This window comes from Amblyomma maculatum, chromosome 6 (genome assembly GCF_055883805.1).
Source record: "Amblyomma maculatum isolate TAMU_Amacu chromosome 6, ASM5588380v1, whole genome shotgun sequence".
Classification (NCBI taxonomy): Eukaryota; Metazoa; Arthropoda; class Arachnida; order Ixodida; family Ixodidae; genus Amblyomma; species Amblyomma maculatum.
In genome coordinates this window covers 154,851,019-154,871,797 of record NC_139349.1, presented here as the reverse complement: position 1 = coordinate 154,871,797, position 20,779 = coordinate 154,851,019, and the positions used below count along the sequence as shown (strand labels likewise).

Below are 20,779 nucleotides of genomic sequence, written 5' to 3'. Positions count from 1 at the left end.
TAACTACGCAAAGACAGCTTCGTTGAGCGCGCAAAGCGTACTGTCAACAACTTGCAGGGGGGTGTGGGTGCATCAAGCGATGGAACTGGGACTCCGTGTTGATATTTGTGACCCGCGCAACAATGAGAAGCACAAGGCACCTTGATATTTCCCTGTCTTCTCGCTCTGCGTCAGGTAGCGCCGCGTTTTTCTACAAACCGCTGTTCCTTTTATGAACTCATAAAGTTTTCCAGTCCCATAAACGTTGGGTCGCCATGAAGGAGCTCGTCGGCTGCCCGCCTACACCAGGTGGATTCTCCAATTTTTTAATCACATACCCTAAAAGCCCTTTACGGGCATTATTAGAGGTCTGAACAACCCAAAAATCCATTGTAGTATATAGCAGCGAAATATAAAATCCCAAACCATAAACACACATGCACTGCGAGAAGCAAAGAACATAAACAACCAAATAAGCATTCCAGTCACGAATACTCCAGACAGCTTATTTGGCTTCCGGTGCCCTAATGTAAGCACAATTATACCCTGAAGTTTTTCCGCACACTCACGCCATTTCTTCGTCCAGACTTTTATTAAAGCTGTCAGGTACGTCACTTGTAAAGTGGCAGTGCATAATCATTGATCCTGAAGTAAAAGATGACCACCCATACGGAAGGCCCGAAGCGCTTCTATCATCTGCCTTGCTCGAGGACGAGCTTCACCCGCTTTCGGGGACCTTCTGACGTCTTGCAGCGACTGGATTGAGCGAAATGAAATAGACTGTTTGCCAGGAACACTAGCTTGGTTAAACGCTGTCCTGCGTCTAAGCCCGTACTATGTCTTGCAACTGCATGTAATCCTTTCAGCAGAATATGAAATAACACTGTTCCCCTTCAAATTAGGAAGTAAGCTTCTCCGTGCCCTCTGAGAGAGGGTCATCTCCCTGCCACACATCTGCACAGTGCGGAAGCGAACGCGGCACACGATGCCGCGGCGCACATACCTGCAACTCGACGAGTCGTGTGCCGCACTCGCCCAGGGGCAGACTGAGCCTGAGCCGCTCCCTGCCGTTTCCCAGCTGTCGGCAGCGCAGCGGGTAGCCCCGTGCGTACACCAGGCCCCTGAAGCCCGGAGGAAGCCGCAGGGTGGCCGCCAGCCGGTTACGCGTGCACGCTGCGGCCTCCACGCCAACTGCAGCGACAGTTCGTTCAGAAACACTCGTAAAATCAACAATTGGGCAGGCGATGCAATGACCGGGCAGCTGGCTTCCTTCCTTTGAATCATACTAGATTGCGTATCTGTCATTATACCCAGTCGGACTATACTCTCTATAGGCGGAATCACGGTCCAGTGGTTGCTACATCCGGTTGACCTCCCACAAAATTCTTGAAACTCATCAGGCCACCTAACTGTCTGCCGCCACCGGTTGCGCTAGTCTTCTATTGGAATCCAAAATGTTACCATTAGCGATCATTTCTTAACATTTCTGCGAACTATATTCCCTGCCCATGCCCATTTCTTTTGTATCGAGAGCTACATTGGCCACAGTCTCGCCATTTCGCCGCGCCTCTCCGTGCCTGTCCGTGAGGAGGAGGAGAAGGAGGAGGAGGAAGAAGAAGACAGATAACTCGGTGATTGGAGGAGGAGAACGACAACAGCGATTTGCTAGGGCAGAAGGTTCGTTCGAACGTAGTGACGGCGGTGTGCCGGGTGGTTGGACCTAGAGATGATGTCATACCACTATAGAAGTCTTCGACACCTGAATGAGAATCGTCAACGACGAGAGGCAAGGGGTTCTCATACGTGAAGTGATTCCCCTTATGACATAAATAAAGCCGAAACCATAGAGCAAACTGCAAATGCCATGTATTTACTTTCAAGCCGAAACAAAGCGTAGCCATGCAGATAGCTCTTGCGTAACTCCAGGTTTAACCACAAGCTAAACCACAGCTAATTTTCTTCTTCATTTCGACTAGGATCTCTCGGCTTGCTTCCAGAGAATCTTTGATGAGTAGGCCTGCGTTGGAAATGCATAGCTGACTGGTCAGAAAATTGATCGTGACAGTACGAGGGGCAGACGCGCTTTGTTTATTAGAGGTCCCAGAGGACCCAATATCATGGGATGCCGCTAGTGGAATTGTGGGCTGTCTGCAGCCGACACAACTTATGTGCTAGAACATTGTATGGTAGAGCGCTACTGTCAATAAGGAAATCTGCCTCATTTGACAGCGCATTACTGCATCTTCATTGCTATAAACTTTCCTCGCTGTCGCGATTGAGTTCCTGCGTACTTGCAACCAAGCGTTTACTGACGCCACAGCTTCCGCGCCTGCACTGCGGAGGTCACCCCAAGCAGCTTCAAGAAATGCATTTTTGATGAACACGACAAAATGATATGGGAGTGTCGTAGCTCATAAACACCTCTATATTTTTTTTAAAGAATTTCTCCATTCATTCAATACACAAACACTTCGAGGCCTTACTTAGGGCCGTAGGGCCAGGCGCATGAAAACATCCATTTTAAGGCAAGCAATGCATCAAAACCAAAAATATCGTATCCATTGCAAATTAAACTGCTGCGCCCTAAAAATATAGTCGGGTTCTACGCAAGATTTCGTCTTGAAAAACGGCCTTCATGAAATCGACGCGTTCTCTTTTTCGGCATAGTGTGGTGTGTGGTTATCGTCATTAGAAACCACCTGAAGCCGATAATTACACGATTTCTTCTTCACAGAAGCCTAGAGAGTCTAATCGAAATCAAGAAAAAGAAATGGGCACGGACAGGTGATGTAGTGACAAGAAGTGATCGATATATACAGTAATGCACAGTTGAACACCTGAATTCTTTACATGCATGTATACGAAAGAAAAGGGCAGATGTTTAAATTTTACAACACAAATATGACGAAAAAAATGAATTAGAATTGTGACTTGAATATTGCCACAGGTTTTGGCGTAGCTTTGAGCACGCGATTGTTGTGGTTCTAGGTTAAGAAGATTCTAAACTAAGATGTTCTCCCAGGGAACAAGGTACAGTAATAATAGGAGCCCTCATGTCTACTTTCGTCGTGTTGTTGGAGACTCTTTAAAAATACCAGACAACCGTCAATTAGTTTTTTTTTCCCTGCATCTGAAAGGCTTTACACTATATCCTGGAAAGTAAACGTTCAGACCACGTCGATTGCTTGCTCAAAGTGAAAAGAAAGGAAACCCGTTGTGCTGCAAAATAGCCCCACTTCCATGACACCCAAAAATTTGGCGTAATGGTCAGAGGCCTCAAAATTTGGTGTCATTTTTTGATGCGGGCGCCGCTGTGGTAAGCCTACTGAGTCGAGAAAAAAACACACAACCGTGTCAAAAATAGGATAAAATATGCTGTAGTTCTGTCGTGATATCAGAAGTTTCCGATGTTCTGTAGTACTTTTCTGTATTTGCTTCTGCGGTACTTTTGCGTAGTATGTAGTTCTGCATTACGTTTATGTTGTGAAAATACAAAATTTTAATGCTACTACAGAAATATTTGTTCTCACTACAGGTTAACTTTCAAAATCCGCACAGAAATTTGGTTGTAGCAACGTAAAACTATCAAGCTTTTCCGGTTGGGTAGCACTTGGAGACGATCCCCAAAACAAGGCGTTATATGATCTGAACAAAGGAATAGTGCTCCCTGGTGCCTGACTGAAGACTGACGCTTTGAAATCGCAGACCAATGGCGTATGCAGACAGTTCCTCTAATGACGACCAGTCTCTCCATATACTGAAGACTGACAGAAAACCCCAAAACGGCCACCGCATTTGAGAGGGTCCACGACAAGATGTTAAAGTTGCGCTTAGAAGACGAGAAACGCGACAGCTACGTCGTAATGTCTGATGACTCTACAACAGACCGAAAAACAGGTTTGCTGATATCCAGGATGTGATGCCTGATCCAATGGACTTCATCATCAAACTCAGCCGACACCAACACCCAAATGCCGGCGACCGTCGATGATCAGAGTCGACGTAGCCTTCATGTTTTTTTCTTTTTTTTTCCATCGAGTGTTTTTCGCAGAAATGATCAGCCGAACTAGGAAACGTTTGATTGCGAGAGATTTACCTGTACATTTCATGCCCGATTCGGAAAAATAAAAATCAGGAATACGTTGACAGTTATTTTTACGAAGTAATACTTTTGTCGCGGAGCCTAAGAGTATCTCACGAGGAGTGGTACATGATCTCGATACAGGCCCCCCTTAAGATATTACAAAAAAAAAAACAGGGCTTACCGCTCTGTGTATGATTCCTTGCACGTGGGTGAACTTCGTTGGCTGAGTCATGAGACCTGACCTGCGCAGGAGAACAATAGGCGGCCACCAATAAAGAATGTGGGCAATCAACTTACATGGTCATTCTTGGGAGAGGGAGCTCAATTCGCTGCACATGTTCCCAGTGCACAAGCCACATCAGCAATTCGAAAGAAGTCCAGCTGGGACCACTTCATGGGTTGTTTACAGGTGAGCTTAGTCATTTCAATTTCTTACTGCAAAATGAGCCTAGAGTTGAAAGGCGGCTAAGAGATTATGCCTCTAGTCAAGCTTACACTGCAACGTTAAATATGCATAAATAATATGTGGCATCGAGTAGCAAAATGAGCACGCTATAGAATTAAGGGCAAATATTATTCTGCATTCCTCTACACCTGACAGATGGTTCAAGGTTCAAGAAATTGAAGTTTAGAGGGATGGGATATTAGCTTGTTGTCACGTACGGAACAAATATGGACATGTCTTCGTTTCAGCCCTGCTCTCGACTTAGGAAATGGAAATAAAAACTTTATTGCCTAATGTTTCTCCAAGGGCGGAAGGAAATATTACTGTCATAAGCTTTCAACACTCTATACCCTACGCTTTGAGCTCAAAAGTGTTGTCGATGTACTTCGGTCTGCGACTCTACTTGTACAAAATTTGAATGTGACCGGTCTGTATTATTCATTGTACTTTCCCCTCAATACCGAGCATACAAAACGAGAGGAAGCGGAAAAGCGAATCTTTACAATATGAGACGTTTTCTTAAAATGTTTGCAAACAGCGCCTGCTTGAGTCGCTAACAAACGAGATGCTCTGTGTTCAAGATACGGCATGTCCTGGATTGCATACCCGCTACAAAATGAGAAGGGCAATGCGAAAGAGCAGAAGCAAAATAAGCTTTATTTGTGCATCAACACAATTCTTAGCCGCTTTGTAAAAACGTTCAGTGTGACAGAAGACGTTTGCAAGCCTTATGGAGAATTAGATATAAAATGTGCACATGTCCATTCCTGACCTAGGTTTATTGAATGAAACCTTTACCACTTACTTTAGTTCTTTGTGTTCTAGTTTTAGAACTTTTCCGTTCTGCGTTTCGCTTATGTTTTTTCCTTCTTTTATTTCTATTCCCACTTTAATATCTCCCTCGCACCGTTCATGTAATGCCTTCTGTCCTCAAAGAAAGCGACAGCATAATAGGGATATGAAATGAACTGCGAAAGGATTTCCATCCACATGATCATGAAAAGTAACCTTCTTCTCAAGCGATTACGTCCCGTGTCCGACAGCGGCTGTTTCCCATGTTGCGAGGAAGGAGCTCTCTATCAACGCCTAGAGGAAGCGGGATCACCATCCGTATCCGAGAGCCCTTGCCGACTAGTGCGCCGGCATCATGTTTTGTTCAGACTCGGAAGAGTCATTTGACGGTCTAAGATTACTTCTGCCTAAGATGAAGTAACCTTAAACAGAAGTAACCTTAGTAAGTTAAATGACTACTATACTACGTTTTTATTTTGTACAATTGCTATTACCACTGCTGTCTTTCATAACTTGTTCTAGTTAGTTCAGGAGGTCATAATACAGTATTTTAATTATGGGGCCACCTTTTGTAGTTATTTATTATGTAGGAGAGGAGTCGCTGGAGAAAGATTTGATGTTGGGAAAGGTTGAGAGTCGCCGGAGAAGGGGTAGGCAGCGAACGCGATGGTTAGATGGCATCCTCGAGGCACTGCAGATGACGTTATGTGATGTTAGGAAGATAGTGAGAGACCGGAAAGCGTGGCGTGACATCGTCCATAGGGTCACGAAGAGTCGGACACGACTGAACGACTGAACTGAACTGATTATGTAGGTAATATTATTATCCGTGCTTCATAAACTTGAACTTTATTCTTTCAGCGACGAAGGGTAGCCGCGATTTAATCGCTCATTTTTCATCTCTTCTAATAGAATGTTCGAATTTCCGGCCTCGCATTTTCTGTGCTTACGCGGTACCGAGCTCCCGCTCCAATCGCTGTCATCTTGAACTTCATGACCGGTTGTCGGACCAAGTAAAGGCCACCCCGTGGGCCCGTTCTGAGTTGTCCCTTACCTTGCAAGCCCACCCCCCCTCATTTCGTGATTAGCCACAAATTTTAGGTGTGCGCTTGCTTGGTACTTTACGGTACTCTACTTCACAAGTGGACAGGGCACATTAGCACTCCCTGTTTCGGCAGCAAATGCAAGAGAAGGGTGTTCGTTTTAAATATTTCATAATATATATTTGAAGGCAAAGGCATGTTCGTGAAATTTAGCCGATCTAGCTGAGTTAGCGATCAGAGACCTGATTGTTTTTGACACGCATAATGCAAGGACAAGAGAAGCTTCCAGATGACCACCAGCTAACGCTGCCGAAAGCAAAGGAACTGTGCAAGACAGCTGAAGCAGCAACAGCGCAACTGGAAGCTTGGCTGCAAGAACAAAATAACAGTGATAATTTACAGCGCGCGCCAAAAGAGACAATTAGAATACAGAGCAAAAAGCGTGTTACGAATGCCGATAGTGGGAAAGGACCCATGCACCACAACATGTCCCACAAGAATACCCAATGTTCTGAAAGACAGGTCGGGCATGCAGAAACGAATACCATTTCCGCATACTGAGGAACGAAAACTCAAGTTGGAGAATTATAGTAGGTGATCTTGAAATACACTTCGTCAGCAAGGTGATCAGTCAGCCGGACTAGACCGTAAAAGTGAAGTCTGGCTGGTTGGTCCCCCTTGCGACCGAAACGTCGGAGGAATGTTCATGGACTTCAACGTTCACACTGGTTAATCTGTACAAGAAGCATCTAAAGCCACCGCTGAAGCCCAACAGTGCAACGTTGCGATCCTGCGGTGGGAGTGAAATCAAGTACCTGGAAATAATGAATCATCATGGAATCATGTATACACTGAGAGGTAGCGCTAAATAGCAGCCCTTTCACAAAACGTTTCTTAATTGTCTGCAAGAAATCATCGGTTTGCAGGCGTGCGAGACCCTTCGGCTGAATTATCTGGACCTGTCCACAGCGTTATAAGACAGTTCGTACTGAAGAGACAATAATGTAATATTGCCGCGAACACTTGTTACTTTTAATTGCTGCTGGTGGTATACCCGCTGGCTTGCGGCCTTATCGCTTTGCGTGTACGGCACAGAAAGATTTCGTGCTATTTGTTTATTTATGCCCAATGTAACCGAGAGGAGGCCCCGGGAGGGTGGTTGCTCCTGGCCCTACGGGGCTGAGACTGGTAGGTCCCCGCCGTTTGAGGGTGGGCAAGCTTGCTACTGGTGACTGTACCTGTTGCACGCCGTCAATGCACCCGCCACCGCTTTGGTGGCGGATGACGGCCGCTTCAACGCGCGTGTTTCTCTCTTCCTCTTTTTTCTTTCTTTTATATTTTCTCTTCTGTCCGCACGAGGCAGCGGAGGTGGCTCAGGAACGGAGCCAGAAGCAGGCCCGTGCAGTTTCTTTGTTTTCTTCCTTCTTTATCCCGCAAGACGCACCGTGATGTATCCCGAATAACTCCAGCCACTCGCGCCTTTTTCCATATTGTTTCATGTTGTTCCAGTCATCTTCTGCGTGTTTAGATGTTTGTCAGCTGGCTTTAAATTGAGTGATGCGGAATGCTGCGGGCATTTGTATATCAACGACCACCAGCACTCTCACTGTCTATACCGCTGCCGAATTGCTTAGTTCTTTGGCGGGCCTAAGTGAGCCCAATAAAGAGCACAATGCCAGTCTCTTCGTTGCTACTTTCGGCCTTGTCACCAGCACGTGACAATATCTTGTACACATGTGCTTGTCCAATGGTTTTACTGCGAAATGCGCTGGACTGCAGGCCTGGCTCTATTTCATTGTAGAAATGCTTATGTTGCGGGTTTAATCAGGAAGAATAAAATAGAGCGCCGTTATTTTCCTGCCATTTTAGGAGGTACATAGGACATTGCTGAAAGGGATTCAGACATTTAGGTGAAGTTAGCTCAAAAGCTTAGACTAAAACAAGGACGAAAGCGGGGCATCATATTCAAGGTTTGATCGTACTAGTGATATACACAAAAGTAATTTTAGTGACGAGGGTTCTATGAGGCGTTAGCTTGAGATATCCCAGCATGCTATTAGCATTATTATGCGATAGAGTTTACTGCTCGTACGGTCCAAAAAGCGGCTCTGTTGCCATCGCCGAAACTCACAATTAAGAAAAACGTGTCGAAAAAAGTATACGCACGTGTTTTAGCATAACTGCGGTGCAGATGTTCTTTCGACAGCGTCAACAGTGATTTCATACCAGTTCGCTTCCCACTTAGCATCTGTTTGCTAGCCAGATTGCAGGTTAGTTTGCAATAAGCCCTGTCGTAGTGCTGCAGTGGTTAGGGCGCTCAGCTATACTCTGCTCAAGGATGCAGGATCGAATCCCGGCCACGACGGCAGCTTTCGATGCAGACGAAAAGCAGGGCGCCCATGTGCTGTGCGATGTCAGTGCACGTTGAAGAACCTCAGGTGGTCGAAATTTCTAGAGCCCTTCACTACGGCGTCTCGCATAGCCTGAGTCGGTTTGGGACTTTAAAAAACACAAACAAATAAGAATGCGATATAGATTGGAAGCGATGCCGTATGTACCGTCAATTGTAAGTATTTCATTGTGTGAGTGTCCACTGAGAAGCGAGATAGATACTTGACCTTCAATTCGTCAAAAAACAAGCCAGCTCAAGCCGCTTAGCACTTTGTCAAACTCTGTGCCAGTCTCTAAATACAAAAAACTCGCCGAATAGAAAGGCAGTATTATAGGCACTCTCGCGTCTTCTCTTAAGGCGGAGCTTAAGCTTCTTACTAATATTTAATTGTTCAATCGGGCAGAGTCGAGAGGCGATTGCTGGAAGTATGCGTACCGAGATATAAGCAACAAGACACAAGATCAATGGAGAGAGCATGGCGTCAGTAAAAAGGCAGCTGCTTAGAAGTTGTGAGCATATGCAGAAATTTACATTTATTTCATTCTATTAGCACGAATGGCACCGAGAAAATATATGTTTCTGGTCAGCTTGAAGAGCAGATATGTCTGTGTCACATTATTTCAGGGGAGAATACTCAATCATGTGCAAATAAGTGAGTGTCAGAGGAAACACAACAGGGTGATCTGTAACGTCCGTAATTATTCTGTATTCATGAAGTCGTTAACGTAGGGTTAAGAAAGGCGGAAGACTGAGGAGGGACACGTGATGCGCACATCGGTCTGCACTGCACTGTGGTACGAGTTTGATTCATTACTTAGTACACATTTTGAGTAATAAAAAAAGCCTCAATCCATGTATGCTGTCTGGAATTAGTTGTACATTACTTTATCAGTAATTCTGGGGCTGGCAAACTTAACAAGTAGGCGACACTTTCTGGGCAAATAATGATTGCTGCGACGAGCGCGTTCGACTACTGCTGCGTCGTAAGGGGGTCACTATGTTGCTCAGTGCTTCTCTGACATGCTGAGATTGCCCCTACGGCTCGCGTATAAGGGGTGTTCCGGAAAATGAAGGTGTTGCGCCCTGAACTCTTCACGTGTTCGTAAACGCACTACTTTAAAGAGGCATAATCATGATCACTTGTTAGAACGTGTGATGACTCTTCAAGTCTAGTCATTGTCTACTTGGTCACTGCCTATTAGCTACATGTATCGCTACTATTCGCTAGTTACATCTAAAAAGAGGAGGCCGTAAAAGTCATCCTGAAAACTTTTCTCGAATGTCCAGCGACGTTCGGATTTCATTTAGTCATAGTTTAGGAGCTTTATTGTGATACAAGCTGTAGTGCCCACAGGTGCGGCAAACGTGGGCAGAAGAGTAGCGTTGTTTGTTTTGCTTAGGCGCTGCAAGACGAACTACAAACAAAGGGGAGCCAATTTGAGAACTTGTAAAAGAACTGAGGCCTATATTGAAAAAAGGCTTCGTTGGGGCCTGGTACGTATTCTGTACTGGCTACGAAACGTTTTTGCGTAAACAAGCTATAAATAGAAAACACTACCAGAAGAGAGGAACATTGGTGCTGTGCGTGTACATAACACACCTTACTATACTAAAAACTTCAAAACTTGTAAACGGTATGTCCCGGTTATCTGAAGTCACTGCTTTGTGGTTATTGGGAGGCTTCTCGATGAGTGAGTGAGGCGGGTGAGAAACTCCTTACTGTGGTCGAAAGGGGGAGCGGGGGCAACATGAGGATGGATAGTCTCTGCTGGGTTGTGGAGGGTTTGGGTCGATATTATCTCGTAGTCTCGTGGAGAAATCTCAGCAGCAGGATGTTACGCTGTGGGTGGTCGCAGATATACTCCATTTCTTTTGAATATGCCTCCGCTGACATATTTGAGAGATTGCTTTCAAAGCTATCAGACAACGTTTACTAGAGTCGATTGGGCAAGCTCCATTCATTGAGGAACGGCACTGATCGACCAAGAATAACCAGAGGAAGATTTCTTGTGTGCACGTCACCATGCTTGTGTTGTTGCTTCTGTCACGCTGAATAGTGAGAGCGGATTTGAAAGGTTGTTTTTCTGCCACTCGGGGCAGTCAGAAAGAGCCTACCAAAATCCTACCAAGCAGAAGCTAGGCCAGTGATTCTCCCACTGATATTAGTGCGGGGAGATATTTGAGAAAATGTGCTAGTTCCACCCGTTCCCCAATTGCTGTAGTAATCATGAACGCGATGCATGGCTTGCATAGTTTCTCAGAGCAGGCAGTGCTGTGAGTGTGTGTGTCAAGATGAGGAAAGTTGAGGCAAGCGGCTTTTCACTACTGCCTGCTGGGAAATTCAACCGTGAGTGCGTAGCGTTCATGTCATGCTGTGATTGTAATTTCCCGATTTCACATATGAACTTCATTTTTACGCAATTGCCGGTTCCAGCTGACTGCAAGGATGTGCTGTGAGCATTCAATCAAATTGTTTCAAATCATTCTTTACGTTAAGTTGGTTGAGACGCCAGTAAATATTCTTGTTGCCCATACCGCTGCTAATGACCTTACAGGAGTCAAGTTCTCTTACTAGGGCAGCTGCTTCGTCTAGACATCAAACAGAAGTCCCCGAATATGTAGCATGCATAAAAAAATGAGAGCAGGGGCGGGGTGAATGAATGTTTGACTTCTTTTTTGTTCTACATCGCCTACATTCATGTTTCTGTTTCAGCTGTGAGATGAAATGTAGAATGCTCGAGGCAGCTGGTTTTGACGTGTTCCGGCTTTTATGCTTTTGGATCGCTTCCACGAAACCTTCGACTCTTAGAGCTCTTTTACGCGCTTCTTAAGAATCTCGGCTGTTCTGAAAGCTTTAATTTCGCTTAGGAGTTTAAGGCGGCGGTCCCTCAACCACTAAATATTTTGTTATGTTCTCGAAAGTTCCAACTTTCTTGCCTCCTCAAAACTTTCAGGAATTAGTCGAAGGGCTAGTTTTCTATTTGCTGCATAGTGGTGAAGACAGCAAGCGCTTGTATTACGTTTTTGGGTGGTTTTTAAAAAACGCCCAACTGCTCGAGCAGATAATTATCTTATTGCTGTGATTGTTTGCCGTTGACACCCAGAGAATACGAAGAAAACGTGCTCGCAGCACGGCAGCCCAGGTATCCGAGAGTATGCATGGGCTTGACCCTTGCGGCAAACAGGTGGTTTGGCAGGGTACTCATATGCCAGTATGCAGAAGTTCCACGCTGCTATCCCTCCTTCCGGATTGTAACCTGCCTCGAAATGTGCAGGTTGTTGCAAATACTTATACATGCTACGAATGTTTGGTCCTCTGACCTCATAATATATTTAGGCGATGTGTTAGAAACTGTGGACATCGACCATTTTACCTAAGAACAGGAGAGAAGGTGAGAGTAATTCAAAATGGAGCGTTACAACTGGTACGCGAGCTCCACCATCATCAGTGTGGCTACGCAAACTGTAGAACAATACTTGTACTACAACCTTCCGACAAAACCTGTCCTCTGCTAGATGCGACTTAAGGTTGCTTACTTCATCCAGAAACCTATACGTATGCTGCCTTCTGCTACGCCTGCCATCCCTTGGTAGTGGTTATTTTATTTATATACAAAAGAAATGAAAATATGTTTGCCAGCCCCGGTATCTGCTATCTGATATCTGATTCACCTGAACTGGGGCGGCGGAAATAAATGGATAGCGAGGAAGGGGTAGAGGAAATCAAAGAGGTGAGCGATAGGGAGAAAGGAAAGGGTAGGTAAAGATAAAAAAGAAATATATACACTATAGAACAATATACAGTAGTTTGCTTGAGGCCCACCCACAAATGTTTGGAATCCAGTTCTTACCCGCTGCGATCATCAGTTATCATTTACCTTCCTATTGCACATCGCGCAGAAGCCTATTTCGCCTTGGTTTCGCCTATAATGTCATTAACGCGAAGTTGTTCTCTGACCCACTCGGCACGCTTCCTGTCTCTAAACGTCGCGCCCACCATTTCTTTCTTGCATAACTAGCCAGGCTGTGATCATATTAAGTTCATCTCTGTTAGTTATCAGCAGTCTCTTGGTTAACTAAAGTTTAATGTTCTCAATTTATTAGTAAATAAATCAAAAGTTCAAAAGACACAATCGCTATATTTCGTCAAATTACCATGCTATCTCCTAAACGTGCGTAATGCAAGCTTTTATGGCATATGGTATATACCAGATCGCTATCACACGTGAAGAACAAATATTTTTCCGGCCAAATGTAGCCCGTAAGTTCATTTACTAGAGCTTTTGCATCCACGTGGTGGTCCACAGGACCTTGCATTGTAATCCGGCGGCCGAGGAGAAAGCCCGAGCATGTGGCCGGCACTGGTCGCGCGGCTTGATACACTCGTTGAAGCCTCGACATGAATGCATAACATCCCTATAGCTGTTTTAAGCATCGCGAGCGCCCCTTGTTTTGGATCGTTAAACCCGCTAAAACCAAACCTTCAGTATACCTGTACGCTGAGAAGTGAGGATGTTACTGTTCAATTCTTGCCTTAAAAGCTGTTTGTGTTCTACAACATTGGCACCGTGGAACAAGGGAGCGAAAGCTGATCGCGGCCAAGATCAAAGCACAACCCGATAGGCTTCAATTCTGCATGCGACTAGGCAGACTGTTGCAATTCCAGGATAGAATAACTGAGCAGGAATAGCATGGTAACCAGTTGGCGTCGCTGCCTGTTCCATCCTTAAAATTGAAAGATTAGAAATAATCAGACGGAGTTCACCATCATATTTAACGCTAAATTTTCCATAAATCCACCATTAATAATGGAAGATCTCAGTTTTAATACGTCGAGAATGCGAGATAAAATGGTATCGATACCTAGAGAAACTACGCGAACAGCGTGCACCTTGAGGACACTCCAGATAGACGGCGTTATGACCAGTGAAGTAGCCAGAAGTATTCCTCGGGGGTGTTATATACACCACCGGCAGAAAAAAAAAAGATATGGGAGAAAAAACAAAAAGACCGCAAAGAGGGGGGACGGGAAGAAGGGAGACCGCTAGCGCTCAGAAAATTTTAGGGAAGGGGGGGAGGGTGTTGTTCTGACAACGAAACATCTCCCTGGCTGCGCCCCTGGCAGCGACTTACTCAAGGGTTGCGGCAACAGGGCAACACAATCACTTCAACGAAGACAACCCCCAACTGAATTTTGCTCCTCTCCCCAATCCCCGCAGGACTTGCTGCGCATACCTCAAGTGCACATGATGTCCTTTTTCTCATATGCGATTGCTTTCTGTTCAAGATTTGGCACAACTTTCGTGTGCACCACTATGTGAAAACACCCCATGTGTGCGTATCGCAAGCAGTAAAACTGCCCGTTTCAAATTCTCTTTCCTTGTGAAACTTATATACGCAATTCATAATGCTGCCGGTAAGGTTAACCTTGCTCCCAGACAACGTAACGCTCTATGCTCCCTCTGTTGTTCACATTTCAAGGGAGCCGCTGCTAGAAACGGCTTCAAGTTATGAAGACGTTCGCGCCAACACGTGAATGCAAGGCGAAGAAAATAGGCCCATAGAATGATCGACGAGTACTTTTTTCATCGTACCCTCCAGAACTAACTTGAAGCATTGATGAGACGATTGTTTTGAATTGTACAGGCTGTTTCACACATAGAGGTAATCTGCGCTGCCACGGGTGGCCCGAAAACGGTTATGCGCAACACGGACCATCGACTGCTCTTGCCGCGCATGTGCCTGGGACAATTCATTCTTACAGTCCTTCGGTGGAAGCGGCCATGAAAGCAAAGCGCAATGTGCACCCAGACTGCCCCTAAGGGTGAAACAGCCTTTACATGAAATTCAACACATGTTTTCCTTAGTGGGCCAACAAACCAACTGGGAGTACCTGTTCCAAGGATAAGATAGCCAGTGCTAGCAGAGCAGCCGTGATGTGGCATCTCGACCGCCCGCGCCGCATACCACCTGCAAGCGTGATAACACCATTCAATTAAGATTTCAGCAATTCATCACAATGCAAGCGTTCAAAACTTCCCATATCAACGACAATACATGAGAAAAGATTGAAGGACACCTAATCATCGTTTTTAATGGCATGAGGTGATTTTAATGGTTCTCTTCGCAGGCTCCTCTTGCATAGGAGAGAGAGAGAGAGCAATTGCACGCGAAAGAAATGCGAGAATCATACCTTGTCTAAAATTTCAGGACAGCTTGCTCTGGACCACAGTGTTTTGTACTAAAGGAGTAATACGGAAAGTTGAGCTAGTTGGTACATGATTGCAAATTACGAGCGCTGCGACGGAGGACAACAACGAGAGAGTAATGACAAGGACTAAAGGAAAACACAGGAAAACATAGCTGTTTACCTAAACAATAACCTGATATTGAATCATTATTTAGCAGTATGCCTCCATTTTGTCGTGCGCCATAGAGAACATTATTTGTCTTTATTTTTATAGTTCTTTCTCTTCGATTTTGATTGCAATACGACTCATTTCCTTCACATAAAACTCTGTTCGCACTCTTAAATATTCATTCTGCTTTTGATATGACTTTTCCATCTTTCGCGTCAGTTTCGCAAGCATGTTACGCAGTAGTTTATAACACCACGTGCTCTGATCACACGCGGTACTGTGACGTTGATGGGACCTTCCCACCTGCCACACACCCGATGCACGTCAGATGGGTGCACTAATATTTCACAAAACAGAAGGCAGTCTCACTCCGCGCCTAATTCTTCATACTATTGGGCGTGCGTATTCCGTTTCAGGGCTAGTGAAGCCCATCCACATTCCGATCGCACCCAAACTCCGCCCGGTACTGTGACAATACTACAGGTGTGGTTTCGGAGACCTCATCGAAGGCGAAATTGTGCGATTGTGCGTGTGCAAACTTGTGACTTGTTCTCGACAACGTCTAGAGAAGGTACACTGTTCTCGTGACTCTTCACGCGCAAGGTGGGCACGTATTTTTGCATATTTATTTTAAAGTGTGTGGGACGGCTTTTGTATTTTTTCTCTTTTCTTTTCTCCCGCCTTTTTTTTCTCCTGTCACTGTTTGTGTTCATCGTCTAAAACGATCACTCTTTCCTACCTACCCTTATATACACATGCTTGAGAATATCTTGTACCATTCTGATGAAGGCTGGTCCTAGCCTAAACGTTATACACGTCATGTTTTGAAGCGTGCGTTAACCCATTTTATCGCTATATATATATTGTTGTGGAACGCTGTGCCCGCCTAGAGATAGACACAGAAGAACGGAGGACACCAGGCAAACACCACTTGCCCCGGCGCTCTTCTTTTGTTCTCTAACCCTCCCGCTGGCGCCGCGAGCTCGTCTCGCGCTCGTCTCGCGCCTCTTCTTTTTCTGGCGCAGCGCTCCTCGGCGCACGCCGTAACATCTTTCCACAGGGGGGGGGGGGGGGGAGACAGGGGGGAGACAGTGTCGGTGAACTGCTGCAGGCGCTCCACTTATGGGGCGGCATTTCGTGGGGAAGGCAATAAGGCAGCAGGTGACGACAGTAGTGGTGATCACCCGGTATCTAAGTCGGAGTCAATGCTGGCGCCGTTGACATATCGCTTCATGTTTGACACATGCTCCGGGAAAATGTGGTGCACACCGCATGGTCGATGCTCGGGGAGGTCTTCGAGGCGGTATGTCACGGGGCCGAGCCGTTCAACGACACGGTAAGGGCCGCGGTATCGGGGCATGAGCTTCGTGGCACGGCCAGTCGCGCGGATGGTGCGGCGAACGAGGACCAAGTCACCGGACCGGAAGGAGGGAAGTGGTGGTGCTGCTGCATTGGCCACTTGCACACGCGCATTAGCCGTGAGAAGGTTGCGCTGAGCGTCGAGGCGGGCGTAACGAAGTCGTTGGGCGGAGTCAGTTGGTGACGCAGTCTGATGGGGAAGGCCCAACTGCGCGTCGAGAGAGATGGAGGGTGTTCTCCCATAGAAGACTGAGAACGGCGTGACATGCGTTGTTTCTTGCCTCGCAGTGTTGAGTGCAAAAGCTGCCGCAGAAGCAAAACGATCCCAGTTTCTGTGGGACGGAGTCACGTAAGAGGCGAGTATATCCGTGAGGGTGCGGTTAACACGCTCCACGAGGCCATTGCACTGGGGATGATTGACGGATGTAGTGGAATGCGCAATGCCGAAGGAGCGGAGGGCTCGCCCAAATTCATGGGACATAAAGCAGCTCCCACGGTCCGTGATGAGGCGTCGGGGCTCACCATGCCGAAGAACGAGATGCTGTTCCACAAACAAAACGGCATGAGCGGAAGAGGTGTCTGGAACGGGCAGTGCTTAGACCCACTTGGAAAAGTCGATCGCAACCAGAATATACCTGTTTCCGGCGGGCATCTTCGGGAATGGGCCCAAATGGTCCAGTCCAACCAGTTCGAAAGGTGAACTCGGCGGCGAAAAAGCCTGCGGGGGTGGCTTGGTTATTCGTGTGGACGATTTCCGGTATTGGCACGTCTGGCAGGACGCAACGTGTTCCTTGACGTCTCTGGACATATTAGGCCACCAAAAGCGCTCCGACACTCGTGCGTAGGTCTTGCCGCGACCAAGGGGACCAGCTGTGGGAGCGTCGTGTAGGCCGCGCAAGACTTGCGACCGCAGTGTTGCTGGCACCACTGGAAACCACACGGGTGGTCGACCACGGAGCCGCCTGACATGACACAAGAGATTATCTTTAATTCGATAGACCCGGCGCAGTTTACGGAGACCTGCGCCGGCGGCGGTGCCAAGGGATTAAACTATGGCCGCAATGTCGGGATCTTGCGTTTGTGCAGTCCTGAAATCCGTCAAAGCCGTCATGGGACAAGGGTGGCGAGAAAGGAAATCGGCATCTTGATGGGCAGAACCGCGCCGATGCACTATGGTGAAATTGTACTCTTGAAGTTGCAGTGACCAGCGTGAAAACTTGGCATTTACGTGTTTGGCAGACTGCAGCCAAGTGAGAGCGCTATTGTCCGTGACTATGGTAAAATGACGGCCGTACAGGTAGGGACGGAACTTCTCGACGGCCCAGACAACAGCGAGGCACTCGAGTTCCGAAGAGTGGCGGTGGCGCTCTACGTCGGAAAGCTGGCGGCTGGCATAAGCTAGAACTTTGTGGTCACAGACTCGTCTTCTGCAGAAGGACAGCGCCGAGCCCATCTTGGCTGGCATCCGTGTGGAGGACGATGGGGGCCGATTCGTCGTAGTGGGCCAATGTGGGAGGCTTGAGGACGGCGTGCTTGACGTCAAGGAACGCGAGCTGTTGAACCGGCGTCCAACTCCACGCTGCATTCTTCTTCAGCAGGGCGGTCAACGGAGCGCTTCGCTTGGCAAAGTCCGGAATGAAACGACGGAAATACGAAGCAAATCCAAGGAAACTTTGGAGCTCATTGGCGGTGGTGGCAGCTTCGTAAGCCGTACGCGCTTTTAGTTTTTCAGGGTCGGGACGGATGCCATGCCGGCTCACAACATGACCCAAGTACGTCACCTCTGCAAAACCGAAGAAACATTTCTTTGGTTTTAAGCGAAGCCACGCAGAGGTAAGGGCTTCGAGGACGAATTTGAGTCGCGTTTGGTGTTCTTCAAACGTAGCCGCGTAGACAATTACGTCGTCCAGGTAGACCAACGCCATAGTCCACTTCATATTGCCTAAGACGCGGTCCATGAGTCGCTGAAAGGTAGCTGGAGCATTCGAGAGACCGAAGGGCATACGATTGAACTGGTAAAGGCCGTCGGGAGTCACGAAAGCTGTCTTTTCCGCATCATCGGGGTGAACAGGCACCTGCCAGTAGCCCGAGAGCAGATCTAGGGTGGAAACATAAAGTGTCCCCTTCAGGCGATCAAGTGCATCGTCAAGGCGGGGAAGAGGGTACACGTCGAGGTGAGTAATTGCATTTAACTTGCGATAATCAACGCAGAAGCGGAGTGTTCCTTCCTTCTTGCGCATAAGGACTACAGGGGAGGACCAAGGGCGACAAGACGGGGCAATGATTCCCTGGTCAAGCATGTCGCATACGTGCTGCTGGATGACTCTCCGTTCGGCTGGCGCTACACGGCGAGGTTGGTGATGAATGGGCCCGCGGTTTTCGGTGTTGATCCGGTGTTGAGCCCAGGAAGTGCACCCGAGTTCACCGGCGCTTAGAGCAAAACAACCGCGATGTTTGAGCAGCAAGGCCTTGAGAGAGGCAAGCTGCGCGTCGGTGAGGGTGGGGCCAAAGTTAAATGTTTCCCATGGTAGGACCGCCGGCGCTGGAGGGTGCCGAGGCGGTGCTTCAGGTTGCAGAGACGCAACCGGTGATCCGGAGTTCAGGATTGAGGCTGTCGCCAATTGAGTGCCAGGAGTCAGCACGAGAGGTGCGCGGCTGATTCAAGCATAAATACGTGGGCCTCTCCTTTGAGCACAGGCAGAAGGCTTCGAGGGGAGGTCATTTCACGGGCTGGAGCTGAACACCGGATGGGTTCGAAAAGCACGTCCGCTGTGATCGGACAGTCAAGCTTGGCATACACTCACATTGCCGCACCCGGTGGCAGAGTCATGGCGGACGCTACAGTCACGGTAGTGACGTCGATCGGCTTGACTCGACGTAGCCTCTTCGTTGCGAGGTAACACACAGATTCTGCGGCACGCTTGGTCGCCGACACCACAGGGCGACACCGAGACTGGAAATCCGGCTAAGCCAACCCGGCCTACGCAGAGTTCGGCTCGCCCGTGGTTCTGTTGTGGTAAAATTAAGGACGACTCCGGCTTGCTGGCACCACCCGCACCCGAGGACCATCGGCCAAATAGGGCTGTCTGCTACAACAAACTCGGTGGAGAGGGTCTTTCCGAGCGCTGTCAGATTGACGATGACACGTCAGACTTGCTCCACCTGGGCGCCGTTAAAAGCTAAGAGCCGGGTTTTGGCGGCTGGAAGAAGCCGGTTGGGCTCGTTAATAATAAATGATTTGTCCCGCACATTGACAGCCGCTCCGGTGTCGACCAAGGCCTCTACGTGCCGGTCGAGCAGAGCGACGTCGACGAGTACGTAGGGAGCTTCAGTTGTTATCGAAGCCGAAGAAAGAGGGGACAAGGAGAACGAAGGAGACATGATAGAAAAACAGCGCAAAAAAGAAGGAGTGTGGGGACGGCGGAACGGTGCCCCCTGAGTTGCGCCAAATCGTTTTCCCATGTCGGAAGGCTAGCACAATCCCTCGCGTAGTGCCCCCTCAGGCCGCAGCGCAAGCAGGTCGTGCGGGTGTCGTCACGCCCGCGTTGGTTAGAGGCCACAGTAGGGACTGCCAATCGAGGAGTCTGCACTGAGACGGTCCGCGCGGCAGACGTTGGGGGCCCCCTTGTGGTCAACAAAGTCAATTCCGCCTCGCTGGCGAGCGCCATGGCGGCGCGGACGGACTCTAGACGCCCAAAACGGACCAAGTGCTGCACCTCAGGGAGTCGGATGGCGTCGACAAACGCCTCGGTGCCGACCAGGGTCACGAGGTTCTGAGGTGCCCCCGGCAGCAACTGCAGAACCAGGCGCTCAATGGCGGCGGCAAGTTCCTGGTATGTCTCCCCGGGCTCTTGACGGCGGGCTCGCAAACGGTGGTACTGCGCACGGCGTTGACCTGAAGCACTGTAGTTATCGGACAGGAGGCCCACCAGGACGGTGTAGGAGCCCAGCTGGTCGGGCGACACGTTCTGCAGCAGCTCAGTTGCGCGGCCTCTCAGTTTGGAGACGAGCATCCATGCCTTCATTTGCTCGTCCCAGCCTCTCGCCGTCGCAATACCTTCCAGTTGGATGCCGTAAGCATCCCACGAGATAGTGCCGTCAGACGTGGGTAATTCCACTACGTCCAATGATGTACCCGTGCCGAGCACGTTATTGGCGGCTACGACAGCAGGCCCAGTGACGGCAGGGCTGGAGGCAGCGGTGGCGGTGACGCCTAAAGACTCATGACCTGTGTTCGGCTCGGCTGGCACAAGGCGACGGAAGTCGCGCCGGAGAGCTTCCATCTCCACAGCCTGGGCAGTCAGACGGCCCTCCCATGCGCCCATC

At 48.2% G+C, this 20,779-nt stretch overlaps 1 protein-coding gene across 1 annotated transcript in view; it reads right to left on the bottom strand.

Annotated features, from left to right (window-relative positions):
• Nucleotides 1-20,779, bottom strand: part of LOC146187109 (uncharacterized) — a 63,347-nt gene that overhangs the window by 30,208 nt on the left and 12,360 nt on the right. Inside the window, exons 2-3 of the mRNA XM_084608181.1 lie at nucleotides 14,629-14,705; nucleotides 983-1,170 (exon numbers count right to left, since the gene is read on the bottom strand). Of these exons, the coding sequence (XP_084464307.1) occupies nucleotides 983-1,170; nucleotides 14,629-14,705 (265 nt within the window). The remainder of the gene's footprint in view (nucleotides 1-982; nucleotides 1,171-14,628; nucleotides 14,706-20,779) is intronic.